Below are 13,942 nucleotides of genomic sequence, written 5' to 3' on the forward strand. Positions count from 1 at the left end.
GGAAGCAACGAATAAGAAACTAATACACATCTCGAGAAACTGTTTTGTTTGCATCATGTTTATCAAATCAAAACATACCCCCCTCCTTGGCCAGGGGGGAATAAACAAAGCTGGTGAATTTCACCCATCTAACTAGAAAGTAAACTTTATTATGAGTCACGGAAATATTAATGCATCATCATACATGCACTTACAGGCATGACATATGTGCCCCTCTTCAAGAAGGTCATACCTTTCTATATTTCAAATACATGCTTGTTTCCCAGATGTAGGAACATTCTATACTGTGCTTAAATGCGTGACCTTGAAGCTGAAGATGTAGAAGCAGGTGCACTCTGCAGCACAAGAAATGATACCAATAAGTAATGATTTTAACATATGTACACAACACAACAGCAAGCAATCCGAGTTAAAATGCACACAATTGCCAGCTGTCAGTGGCAACTTTTTCTTCCAGGTTGACCACATATCGATGAGGTTGAGCAATAGTGGCAGTGCAACAGCTAACATTACCTCTCATCCTCTTCTTACTTCATCCTCCTCCAAAGAACATTACTAACACCCTTTATTTTCTTTGATTTGGCAACAATGGGAGCTCAGACTGATGATTATTTTTATCAGACACTTACGATAATCTGATTACCAAAGTCATCAATAATTGGAATTCAACTGTATATGCATATTCCCTCCGTTTCAATTTATGTGAACCTATTTCCTTTTTAGTCCGTGCCAAAAAGAATGACCTATTTCCTTATTTGGAAACAATTTACCTTTATACAATGATTTATAGCCACACAAAATATATGTGACTCATTTTACACCACAAGATTAAAAGTTTTCTCTCTTTTCTTAAACTCCGTGCCCAGTCAAATGGGTTCACATAAATTGAAACGGAGGGAGTATTAATTTTTTTTAATCGGTAGTATGTGATAATATTTCAAAAATTAATAGACACAATGACCAAACTTGAAGCTAAGGTACAACGGACAGCTAGAAAGATCTTAAAATGAATCATGGAGATGAGATCAAGTTCTTACCAAGGGGATGCCCTTTGTCGCTCTCTCTTCCAAGAACCTTGAGGGCTTGAAGAAATTACCATATAATTCTGACCACTTCTTGAGACTTCTATATATATGGCCCGCTCCAACAGTGTCAGCCCAGAAAACAATACCACCTCTGCCAAAAACAGAATCATCGTTAAAATCATATTGTAGAAATATGTTTAAATTTTGATAGAGATAATATTAACAGATACAGAATGTTAGCACAATTGCTAGAAACCCCAGTCATGATTTCTCATCTTTATTAAAGTTAAGGATAAATTAAAGCTATTTTATGTTTTAAGTAGACTGCCCAATCTTCCACTCTACCTAACACCCCCCCCCCCCTCCTTTTTTCTTAATTATCTTCATGTCTCTTGGTTAAGAGTTTTATCTACTCTCATTGTATTGAAAGCTTTGAGAAGATTTCATGTTTAGTTCCCATTGTCTACACCTCTGAATAGTAATCAGTTAGCACAAGTTTCAATAAGTAATCGGACTTCAATATGGAGAGTAACATATGACTGCTGGTTTCCAGCAGAGCATAGACAACTAACCGGTAAGATGGGAAACTCATTCCAAGGACGGATGCGACATCAAGGTCAGATGCTCGGACTACTATCCCCTCATCCAAAACACGACATGCCTCATTTACAACTGGAAAGAGTATCATCTCAACAATTTCTTGGTCAGTGACAGATATTGGCTGCAAGAAAATTCCAAAACTTATTCTCATATGAGTTAGAAACAACAGGACCCTCTCAACTAATAGTCAAGTCTTCAATTCTTTAAACCCTTTTTCTTAGATAGAGATACCTTTCCTCCAGGCATTATGTTGGTGAGCCTTCTTGATTCCTCAACAATTGGAAGCACCGTAAAATCAGGTCTTGGCTTCCTTCCCTTTTCGTAAATGTAGTATCCTTTTCCATTATTTTTACCTGCAAAACCTGTGTCAATGGTGGAAAGCAAGACCTCTGAACCAGCAACCCAAAGGATAAAAAATGCAACATTACCATTTCGACCACTTTTTATAAGAAGGTCGATCAGTGGAGACTTAAATGTTCGATCAGAAAAAGCTGACCCAAATTCTTTCCCTACAGCAACAGCCACTCCATATCCTGTTAAATCCTGAAGCCTGCAAGATGTTAAAGCAGGCACCCAAGCATGCCATGTGAGCCAACAAATACCAGTTAATACAGTGTCTAATAAAAAAGTGCCGTTTTCCCTCTGTCTTCCTTCTTAATTTCTAAGCAAGCAAATGCAGTATACTATAGCATTCATCAAATTCCAACCAAACTAAAGGGGTGGGAGACAATGCACTTGGGCTCTAACATATAATAGAATGTACGTGCTGCTCTCTCTAATTTTTCTTGTGTTTTGTGGTAGCATCGGAAAAACTGTTTTTGAACATACTCTTAATCTTACATCAGACAGTAAATGCCTCTAACAATTCAAAGAATCTGCAATCCTTTTTACTACTTTGATGTATAGACAACTAGATTTGAACAAAATCATCTCTTATATTCTGTCAAAGGATGCATTTGAGAATTTCTATCATCTAGAGCATTTTATATGAGGGTGTATGACTAAGTACGGAGTTTTAAGAAAGACAGAAGACTTTTGGCTCATATGATAAATGTATATAACCTACAAGAAGTACCTTAAAATCTTGTGGTATTCATCATGCATGTCATTCTCATAGGAGCATGACATTAAAGGTAAAATGGGGATGTGCAAATTAAAGCACTTCCAAATATGTAAAAAGATGTCAACCTTTTTGAAACAAACTAAAAGGAACGGAGAGAGCAATCATCCTAAAGCTGTTATAATAAGCTAAACAAACAATGAAGAATAGCATCTGCAGAGATAGATTGCCCAGTTTGTATTTATGTGTTCTCTTGCATGAAAATTATAACCACATCTGATAATTTAATAAGGAAGAGAATTACTGGAATGGACCCATAGGGAGACCAAAGTTGGTGATTTGCGCATCAATCCTGTAGACATCCACTCCTAGATTGGCCAGAATATGTGCGCCCTGGGCGTAGGGAAAGAAGGTCCTATTGACAGCAAAGCCAGTACAATTTCCCACCACAACAGGCACTTTCTTAATTGCCTTGCCAACAGCCATAAGGTCAAGAATTGCTTGCGCAGATGTCTTCTCTGTTCGTACTATCTCCAGCAGAGGCATAATGTGAGCAGGACTGACCACGGCAAAAACCAAGTTAGCAGTTGGAACAGAAAAAGATGCTCCCATAGTAATTGCCTGCAGCTCTATCTCAAGGATTTGTTACATAACTTAAACATAAGAATTACCCTCTTCTAAAAGGATCATTTACGTTACTATTCATGTTGCTGCATTCAGGCACAGCAATATGCTTCCAACTGCTTTTACTTTCAAAAGCGCAATAAATAAAGTGAAAGGCAGGTATAATATATGTGATAACATTCTTGTCCTTTCAAGCTAGTTTCACGAGCAAGTATAAAATATCGCATTTTGTTTCACATTGTTATATTTTATTTTTTGAAATTGTATGTACATCCTATTCTTTAAGTGGTCACATTTCCCTCAGATTAATAACTACTATACAAAACTTTGCCATGCATGACTTTGTACCTGAAAAAGTGGGCCCCTATAATCCTATCCTTGGATCTGGTATTTTCTCCAATAACATTGAGGTCGATCGTGGATGTGTTACTTGCCAAAATACAATGTGGAGGGCACACCTTCTCAATTTCACTGAATATTTTCTGTTTTAGCGGAATATTTTCAATTACAGCCTGCAAACAAGATGAGGCCGCCAGAGTTGCAGCAAATTAAGTATGGAAAATTCTGATCATTAGCATTGTTCCAGTAGTAGGGTGAAAAAGAAGCCTAGTGAAGAAGAAATGAGAAAAGAGGAAACAATTATGTGAACATTTAACAGCCAAACATAAGTTCAGAAACTCACCTCTATGACCACATCCACATCCTTAAAATCTGAGTAACCCAATGCACCTTTAACCATTGAAAGGGCTTTATCTGCTTTGCCCTGTGGCAATTTCTTTCTAGCTACCAGTCCACGGACATTTTCTGTAATATAAGATACGTCCCCATAAGTTTCTACATTTCAGGACAACTAAAGGACTGTAAGAAAATAAACTAGTCAAGACCATCATGATTTTGCAATCCTCACCGTCACTGACTAAATGGCTAGAAATAAGTAAGTTAACTGTAGTCAAAGAGTGTATCAACAACCTTCAATAGCTTTCATCCCCTTCTGAAGATACTCAGAATTAATTTCCTTGAGTACAACAAATGTGTTGCTAAGAGCAAGAGCTGTAGCTATGCCTGAACCCATTAAACCTCCACCAATTACAGCAACTTTCTTGACCGTCCTAGGTTTGAGACCAATATCAGTGACGGTGGGTACCTGCCCAATAAAAAATCAAAAGGTCATCCAGAAAGAAGTAAGAATTGATTGATTCAAAGGGAGTGCGGACATCTAACTGCATATTTCAAAAAGTTAAAAGTCGGGAGAGGATCAGAACAAACAGAATACAAAACTAATGAGAATGGTATATATATAAACAAGTAACTGCACAAGTTCATTACATTAAAGAGATCCACACTCTATGTCACCATGTGAATCATACTGATAACAAACTTTACAAATTAAGGTACACCATGAAAATCCATTCCATACGTTAAACCTCAAGAAGAGCCAACCCAACTAAATTAGCAAAAGAAAAGAATCAGCAAACCCCAGCTTAGTTCACTCATTGTAATTGTTCTTTATAGAGACTTTGCACGTACGCAGATAGTTTTGCATGCCACGGCTAATGCGTTAATCTCTTGAACACGAGATTACTAATAGATAAGAACTTTTTTGATAATTGGCGTTCAAGTTTACATTTTAATAATAAATAGCAATTTCAAGAAAATGAGTCAAAGCAAAAGCAGTTAACTAAAGGATAAGTAAGACCGAGAAGGTGCATAAGTTGTAGTCATCCCAGCAATTCTCCTATTCATTATTTGCCTGCTCAAATAAAGATGCTTACGAAGAACGACAACCTTCAAGCTAGCATCACATAATCATATAGTGCAGATTCATACCCTTCACAGTTCAGGATTTGCCGTATCATACCTTTGATGTTGCCCGTTGGGCAAAAAATACATGAACAAGACCCTTTGATGTATCTGACAACACAAGGTCCTTAAATACTTTAGCTTCCTGCAAAACATCCAAAAAGAGTTGTTATGCCATCTCGTACATGGTGTAAAGAAAAAAATAGCTAGATGTCTTCATAACCCCCTTTTCCAATTGTTAGGACCTACACAAAAATGTAACTGGACCATCCACATTTTCTGCAGAGAAAACACAAGAAACGTGTTTACAATGCAATAATATCGTTGACCGAGAAATAATACCTTGAGAACACCATGATATCCTCCATGGATGATGCCATCTTCAACTATGTCAATGCATGCCAACTGCTGAGGCATATTCTTAACTGTCTGTTTGACTTGTTGCCTAGCCACCTTCAACGCTTCACGCGCTTCAGAAAGGGAACCAATTTTGTCTGTCTTGTGAAGGGAACGTATCCAAGGCTTGCGCCTTTCAGCAATATCGAGTGCCCACTGTCTAGATACTTTCAACAACTCTGATGAAGGGGCAATGGCATCAATAAGACCAAGCTTCTTCCCTTCTTCCGACATTATTGGTTTAGATGTCTGCAAAAGTTGTTTATAATATATAATGCCATTACGATGATTCGCTTGATTGATTGACAAGATTTAAATAAGAACAGAAGCAATCTAATTAATGGAGCACATATTGGAAACTAAAAAGAGATCACTGCGAGGATAAGCAGATAAATTTTAGAACCCATAGGTCAGAAAGCGACCAGAAGTTGAATAATGCTCACATCTAAGTAGGACATTACGTCATAATATTTCTGCCTTTTGTTTGCAAGTTGCTAAAATAAAGAGAATTCCAATTATATCTAACGACAAGAATAACTGTAACAGTTCTAGGCAACATGCTGCACGCAGGACAACATTGATTGCCCAACACTTACTTTGGTAATGAATTGATAGACCAAATAAATTACGGTTAAGGGCCTAAAATACCCTTCTACTATTAAAAATAAGCTATATGTACCCCGTTTCACTTTTGTGTTATTATAGTCCTTGCCATTTTACTTTTCTATTTAAAATACCCCTCAGTCGTTAGTTTATTAATAGGATATTAATAAATACGTGTCACTATCCTATTGCTCTAAAATCACCCGCCTCATATCTCATTTGTTGAGTCTCCCACATCGGCTAAGGGATGGGGGCCTTGGTCTCCTATATGGCTTGGGCAATCCTCACCTCATAAGCTAGCTTTTGGAGTTGAGTTAGGCCCAATGTCCATTCTTATCATGGTATCAGAGCCAGACCCATCCCAATTCTTTGTTTCACCGATGTTGGGCCCCCATATTATATTGTCCACGCTCCAGTTGCCAGGCCTGAACGTGCCGGGGGTGTTGAGTCTCCCACAGGGGGCTTGGTCTCCTTATATGGCTTGGGCAATCCTCACCTCATAAGCTAGCTTTTGGGGTTGAGTTAGGCCCAATGTCCATTCTTATCATCATTAAAATTAGCCGACCCAACCCTTAAGTTAGAGGGACCCGAGTAGTTCGGGTTAAAAGGGTTGGGTCGGCTAATTTTGATGAGATATGGGGCGGGTGATTTTAGAGCAATAGGATTGTGACACATTTATTTATTAATATCCTATAAATAAACTAACGGCCGAGGGAAATTTTAAATAGAAAAGTAAAACGTCAGGGACTATAATAACACAAAAGTGAAACGGGGGTACATATAGCTTATTTTTAATAGTAGAGGGGTAATTTAGGCCCTTGACCGAATAAATTAACCTGAGGATCTAAACAGTTCAGAACCAGGAAGAAAAAAAACTAGTCACAAGTAGGGGTGGCAAACGAGCGGGCCGGGTCGGATATGGGACGGGTCGAAAACTGGTAATGAAAAAACTAATAAATTATCCGATCCGACCCATATTTAATACGGATAAAAAACGAATTAACCAGCGGATAATATGGGTAACCATATGATCCATGGCTTCGTGGATATGACCACTTTTGCGAGAATTCCTAATCTCGCAAACTTGAGGAACCCCCAATTTGAGGCTTTATAAATGTAAAAGTTAAACCCATTAGTTATCCATTTTCTAAATGAATAAATATGGTTCTTATCCATATTTGACTCGTTTTTGAAAAGTTCATAATCCGACCCATTTTTTAGTGGATAATATGGGTGGTTAACTGTTTTCTTTTAACCATTTTGCCACCACTAGTCACAAGTTTCAGCTGGTTTACTGATATGAAGATAAATGACTTACCATCATCATTTCAACAGCTTTAGACAACCCTATAAGCCTCGGAAGACGTTGTGTACCTTAAGAAGAAACATTGTCTCTGTGCTTAGTCAGTTGGTAATGGATATAATTCAAAACCTACAATCAACTGCAATGAGCAGTATGTGGCAGAATTACCTCCAAAGCCAGGGATGACTCCGAGACTAAGCTCTGGCAACCCCAGTTGTGCTCGTGGTGCAGCAATTCGTGCATGGCATCCCTGCCAAAAGCGTACACTACTTAATTGACACACCAAGAAAAGAGTTATATAGACAGCACAAGCTACAGAGATCACAAACCAATGCCAATTCCAGGCCGCCTCCTAGTGCAAGTCCTTCTATGGCAGCGACTGCAGGCTTCTTACCATCTAAAATTAAATAAAAACAACAGGATTGACAGATTTGTAAATAACATTTGACTACAGAATGATACAGAGAAGCACCAAGAGAAGTAAAGAGAGATATAAAGATCTGAAATCATGATTTAAACAGTGTCAACTACCTTCCATCGTGTTCACCACAAGATCAACAGAAACATCAGGCATTTGAGAAATATCTCCTGCAAGATTTAATCCAATTCCATTTTTTCAACACGGATGTCCATTGAGACACAACCTTACTATACGAAGATGAGATTAAAGTAATCCTACCAGTCCCATGAACCTTCTGAAAAACATTGATATCAAAACCGCCAGAAAATCTCCCTCCATTTCCTGAATAAAAATACAGAGAACATAAAAATGAGATGCAACGGAAGACTCACATAAACAATTAAGCAAAGCGCACAAATCAATCAACTGCGTCTCAATAAAACTAGAACCCCTATATCGGATTTTTATAAGCAGGTGTCACAATTAATCGGTCGAGGGTGACTCATAGAAGTTGGGGGATGACGAGAGAGATGGGAAGCCGAGTAAAGTAGCAGCTAGCCAACACATCGAAAAAATATTAAAAAAATGCTTTCTTTTTTACCATTTTTTCAATCGCGGCAGGAATAACTTTAAAAATATTAACCAAGTTCTGCCCCCTTACGTCAATCCCACGAGCCAAGGAATTTTTCTGAATTGTGGGTTAAAAAATGAATATTCTTATCACTTCTTCAATATAGAATAGTCTGTCTATTGGTTTGTTCAGTGTATTTTAGAGCTGGCGTCGGCAGTTCGAATACTTTTTATTAGCAAAAAGTGCTAGAGAAAGTGAATCGAACCTCCAACTTTTGCTAGGAAAACTAGACGCTCGACCAATGCATTAAGAACTGCATTTGGCAAGTAGTGTCACTTTATTTCCATTATATATTATTTGCTTTTCACATATAATCTACCATAAATGAATTAAATAAAATTTTGCAATGAAGCTGCATCACGTGACACCACTTGGGCCTACATGCATCCGCCCCTGCCCTATATGATTCATCAAACTACAACTAAATTAAACTAACCGCCAACCTCCTTTATCCAGGCAGGCCTTAGTCCGTCTATACAAAACTCACCATAGGTGGAGTTAAGGAAAACACCAAATGTACCAAAAAAATTAAACTCAAATAAATCCATAAAGCACACGAGGATGTGGTCTATTGGTCAAGTAGACTGAGACCCATGAGCACGTTCAATCACAATTGAAGCAAAGAAACACTAGGTAATTTCTTCCTATCTGCCTAAGCTTGGTACACAGAGTTACCTAGAACCTCTGTTGGTGGGAGGTAGCAGGCACCAAGTGGAATAGTCAAGTGCACGCAAGATGGAATAAGCGCCAGCGTTATCAAATAAATAAATAAATCCATAAAGCAGCAGATCACTAACACTTCGCTTCACCACGTTTTTTAGAAAGTGAAATTTCACTTATAGACGAAATAAATCATCTCAATTCCTGAATCCTAGTCGTAAAACACAGAAGATCTGGCTGAATTACAAGCAACCACCTAATTACCGAACGGTATAGATAGCTAACCAGTCAAAACAATAGCTTTAACATCGTTTCTCATCGTCGCTTCAGTCCACTTCTCTTTCAATCCAGCGATAACTGAAACCACCAATACACAAAGTTCGAATCAAAATCTAATACAAACACATGAAGTGAAATCGAAATAAGTATAAAGGGATAGGCTTACTGGGAATAGCAAGAGGGTTCACCGGAGGATTAAAGATGGTGATGACGGCCACGCCGTCGCTTCCCACCTCCATCGTCACCTTAACTCCGCCCATTTCCCACTTCTTTCAACTGGACAAGAAAAAAATTTAGTTTTGCAATCACAAAGAATTAAGAGGAAGGCAATTTAAATAAGAAAGTTTGATAGTGGTGGTATATCTTGTTATAGGTGCGCGCGGAGAAAGAAAATATGTACACGGTGTTAGTTGTACTTTTTAAATTAAAAAAAAATTTACTTTGGAAAGTAACATACAGAAGAATTTCCAGTGGGAACTGAAAAGTTATAAAGCACTAACCGAATGAAGGCAAGAGGAATTATTAATATTAATTAGAAGACTAATTTTGCCCAAGTCGTCGGTTGGGACTTATTTTAATCGTGCGTCACGTTTTGTGCGAGGCAAAAGCAGTAAAGAAAATGATATTGTTTACCATTAAAATACGGGTAACAATTAAATTTGATTTGTGGTTTTAAAAATATATGATTTAGTTCAATATCAATTAATGATCTATAAGATGAAAAACAAATGAAAGAGACAAGTAAATCAAACCAAACTTACTCAGCAGCAGTGACCTCGAGCTTGGTGACCTCGAGGTAGGCTTGGAATAATAAGAACGGTTAAATAATAAAAGTAAATTAAGAACAATAGAGCTAAAGGACAGTGTTGATGAACAGTAGGCGAAAAGTTAGAGAGTATATTCTTTTCTCGGTGATTGTGTGTTGCTACAAATGATTGGGGTCCCCTTTATATAATAGGGGAACCCTAAATATGGAATATTTCTATTTGTAGGAGGGACTATTCCTAATACAGCTATCTAACCGCCTAGTACGGAATCGTACAATCATATTCCGAAATTTGCGCCACGATCTTAGGGACGTGGAAGGAATCTAGCTCATTCTGTTACAAATCCTCAACGGTACAATTTCGGGATCGAGCATACTCGGCCTCGGTGTACGTCGTGCTTCAGTCTTCGGGCATTGCACTATGTCCTCGAGCTCGAGTCTGGTCCCTCAAGCTCGAACTCGACCTTTCCCAAACTAGGGCTCAAAATGACCCCTCGAGCCCATAGATCGGAGGCACACGATTTCGACTGTATACATATAGTCCCCGCGTTTCTTAGAGTAGGACTACAAGAAACGAATTGAGTCATTGATCATTACCCCGATTTGTAACGACATCATCAGTGGCATAAGCGACTGAGGAAACAAAAGTTTGGAAGGTGGCCCTTTCCGAGGGCGACTCCTAGAACTCTAGCGAGTCCGGTAGTGGGGAAGATTCTGAGGGTGAAGACGCTTCTGCCGATAAAGATCGTGTTGCTTAGGTTTTGTGTTCTTCGTGATTCTTCGCTTTTGAGGCTGATCGACCTTTGTGAGGCATTCTTGATCGTGACCTATAGCCCTTGTAAATAGTTTTACACAAAACTTTTATCCTTTCATGGCTCCGGAATCTATTACTCCTTTGTGCGGGTCAGAGTGTCTTAGCATAAAATTCCCTTTGAATGTTCACAAAATTAAGATGGTAATGGCCGAAAATAAGTACAGCCCTCGACCGTTTTTGATTAATGGACCCCGAATGATCGTTTGAACTTGAGTTTGAGTAGCTTTTAGACTAAACAGTCGATGAGGCAAGGTAGCCCTTGGGCTTGATGGTTGAGTGGGTTTATGCTTCGGACTTGAAATAAAAGATAGCCCTTAGGCTTTATAGTCGAGTGAGGATTTGCTCGAATTCGAAGGTAAGTTAGCCCTTAGGCTTTTATAGATAGTCCCCAAGTGAGAATTTATTCGAACTCAGGTAGCCCTTGGGCTTAGTAGTCGAGTGAGTGTTTGTTCGAACTCGAAATAGTCACCGAGTGAGAATTTGATCGAACTCAGGTAGTCCTTGGGCTTAGTAGTCGAGTGAGTGTTTGCTCAAACTCGAAATAAAGTTATCCCTTAGGCTTTATCGATAGTCCCCGAGTGAGAATTTTCTCAAACTCGGGTAGCCCTTAGGCTTAGTAGTCGAGTGAGGGACTTGCTCGAACTCGAAGTAAAGTTAGCCCTTAGGATTTATAGATAGTCCCCGAGTGAGAATTTGCTCGAACTCGGGTAGCCCTTGGGCTTAGTAGTCGAGTGAGTGTTTGCTCGAACTCAAAATAAAGTTAGACCTTAGGCTTTATATATAGTCCCCGAGTGAGAATTTGCTCGAACTCGGGTAGCCCTTGGGCTTAGTAGTCGAATGAGTGTTTGCTCGAACTCGAAATAAAGTTAGCCCTTAGGCTTTTTTACATTGGCCCTTAGGCTCTTTTAGATCGGCCCTTAGGCTCTTTTATATTGGCCCTTAGGCTCTTTTGGTTGGCCCTTAGGCTCTTATATATCGGCCCTTAGGCTCTTTAAGCCGGGCCGATTCGGCCTCTAAAGTGGCTATAATTTTTCCCTCTTTTCGGCTAAAAGACTTAGTGAAAATTTTTGTATGTCTTAGCATGTGTTTTTTTGTACCCGTTGGGTTTTTCGAGGGTTCAACGTATCAGAACCTTATTAGTAACTTGTTTGTGTAATGGTAATCAACTACCTCTTGAGGATTTTTCGAAGGCTGAAATTATCGAAGATTTTAAATTATTCGAGGGCTAATTTTATTGAAGCCCTTTTTGCTTTTGCCGAGGGTAGCCGAGTTTAATCGGTTTTTCAAAGTATTTGAAGGCCTTTAATTTATGGCGGAATTCGGACGTCTCCGAGCCGCATTATTTCGGCTGTAGCCTTTTTATATGACCATAGTCTTTAATATGGCCGTAGCCTTCGGGTATGTCTTTTGGACTTGTTTCCCGATAATATTTTGAACTTGTTCGAAATGTTAATCCCCGAATGTGATGTCCTTGGCCTGTATATCGTGGGTGCCTCTTGAGGTCTTATTGTTTAAATAGCTCGGGTAGTTAGTTGCCAAGTGTTCGAGATATGCTTCCGTTTAGGTTAAGATAGCCCTTGGGCTTTCGTATTTGTTACGGATTTTGGGTGTCTCCAATCCGCGTTAATCTGTCCGTAGACTTATTAGTTTGGAACTTGCCCTTTGGGCTTATCTTCCGTTTCATTTCGAGCTTGCCCAAAATGTCAATCCCCAGGTGGGGTGGCCGTGGCCCGTAAAGTCGAGGATTGCCTTTAAGGTCTTATGGTCTCGAAATGTTAGCAATTTGATTCCGTTTGCTTTTGGGACGGCAGTCCTCGAGCATGGGGTCGGTTGTTCGAAATTCTATCGTGGTCCGCATTTAAGCCTGTTTACACAATAGATCAAGAGTATAAAATATGAAATTTCTCTAAAGGCATGAGATATGAAGGAAAAATACTTCTCTCAATGGGTGATTATACATGAGCGCATGTTTGATGTTTGGGGCTCGAATAACCTATATGGGTACGGTTCATCTGACCGTTTGACCCTTACAATATTTTCCTTTCGAGGACCCGCCGTCATGAAGTAATCCCCTTGCCACAAAGTAGTCATTCGAGGGTAATGCCCCCGATACTCGAGGCTTATTGTAGGGAACCTCAGATACTGTTGACTTGCTCTAAGTTAGCATGATCATTGGTTACCTCGTTAAAAACCTCGCCGGAAAAACCCATTTGGGACAAAAACTGATCTACAGGAAATAGAGTGCAACACGTGCTTCAAGACCGAGAGCCTCGTGTTGATCCTTATCGATAGCCTGCAATTGTTAGTTGAAAGAATAGAAAAAAATGGACTGAGGTCTTACCTTTATTTGAACTTGGGATATTTAACGTGATCTTCCTCGGTATCAAGCCCCCACGAGTTTGGACCTCGATCATTTCTCCTCTCATTTCGTGTGAAGCTTCGCCCAGATCTGATGCTCCTACGATCTCCTTGTACGGTTGATATCGCTCTCTACTCGACCTCGACTCTCGATCAATGTCCCTTTTGACCTTATCTATGGGCCTGTTAGAATAAACGGACCCCGAAGGAGTCCCCAGTTGATTATCCTCGACCCTAATCTTCGATTGATACCAATTGTTTACATCGGCCCAAGTGACAGTCGGATACTCAATTAAACTTTGCTTCAGCTGCTGCGAAGCTATAGAACTCTGAGTATTGAGACCTTGAGAGAAAGCTTGATCAACCCAGTCATCGAAGACCAGGGGAAAATCCATTCTCTCCTTTTGGAACTGAGACAAGAATTAGCTGAGCATCTTGTTATCTTTTTGCCTTACCTTGAAAAGGTCCGATTTCCTCGTTGCAATTTTGAGGGCTCCAGCATGTGCCTTTACAAAAGAATATGCAAGCATAACAAACGAATCAATAGAATTAGGTGGTAAGTTATGATACCAAATTAAGGCACCCTTCGATAGAGTCACTCCAAAAAATTTCAATAGTACGGA

At 39.3% G+C, this 13,942-nt stretch overlaps 1 protein-coding gene across 1 annotated transcript; it reads right to left on the reverse strand.

Annotated features, from left to right (window-relative positions):
- On the reverse strand, positions 1–9,838 carry LOC107794207 (peroxisomal fatty acid beta-oxidation multifunctional protein AIM1). Its single transcript, XM_016616680.2, has 18 exons — positions 9,548–9,838; positions 9,388–9,459; positions 8,091–8,153; positions 7,943–7,999; positions 7,741–7,808; positions 7,580–7,661; positions 7,427–7,482; positions 5,452–5,754; positions 5,168–5,254; positions 4,279–4,453; positions 3,992–4,113; positions 3,658–3,821; positions 2,990–3,244; positions 2,054–2,175; positions 1,857–1,978; positions 1,598–1,746; positions 1,038–1,176; positions 1–335 (listed from the first exon to the last, which is right to left on the reverse strand). Exons 1-18 carry the CDS (start codon positions 9,639–9,641, stop codon positions 291–293), a joined length of 2,175 nt encoding a protein of 724 aa, XP_016472166.1. The 5' UTR covers positions 9,642–9,838; the 3' UTR covers positions 1–290.
- Between the last annotated feature and the right edge of the window lie 4,104 nt (positions 9,839–13,942).

Source organism: Nicotiana tabacum, chromosome 18, assembly GCF_000715075.1.
Source record: "Nicotiana tabacum cultivar K326 chromosome 18, ASM71507v2, whole genome shotgun sequence".
In the NCBI taxonomy this organism is placed as follows: domain Eukaryota; kingdom Viridiplantae; phylum Streptophyta; class Magnoliopsida; order Solanales; family Solanaceae; genus Nicotiana; species Nicotiana tabacum.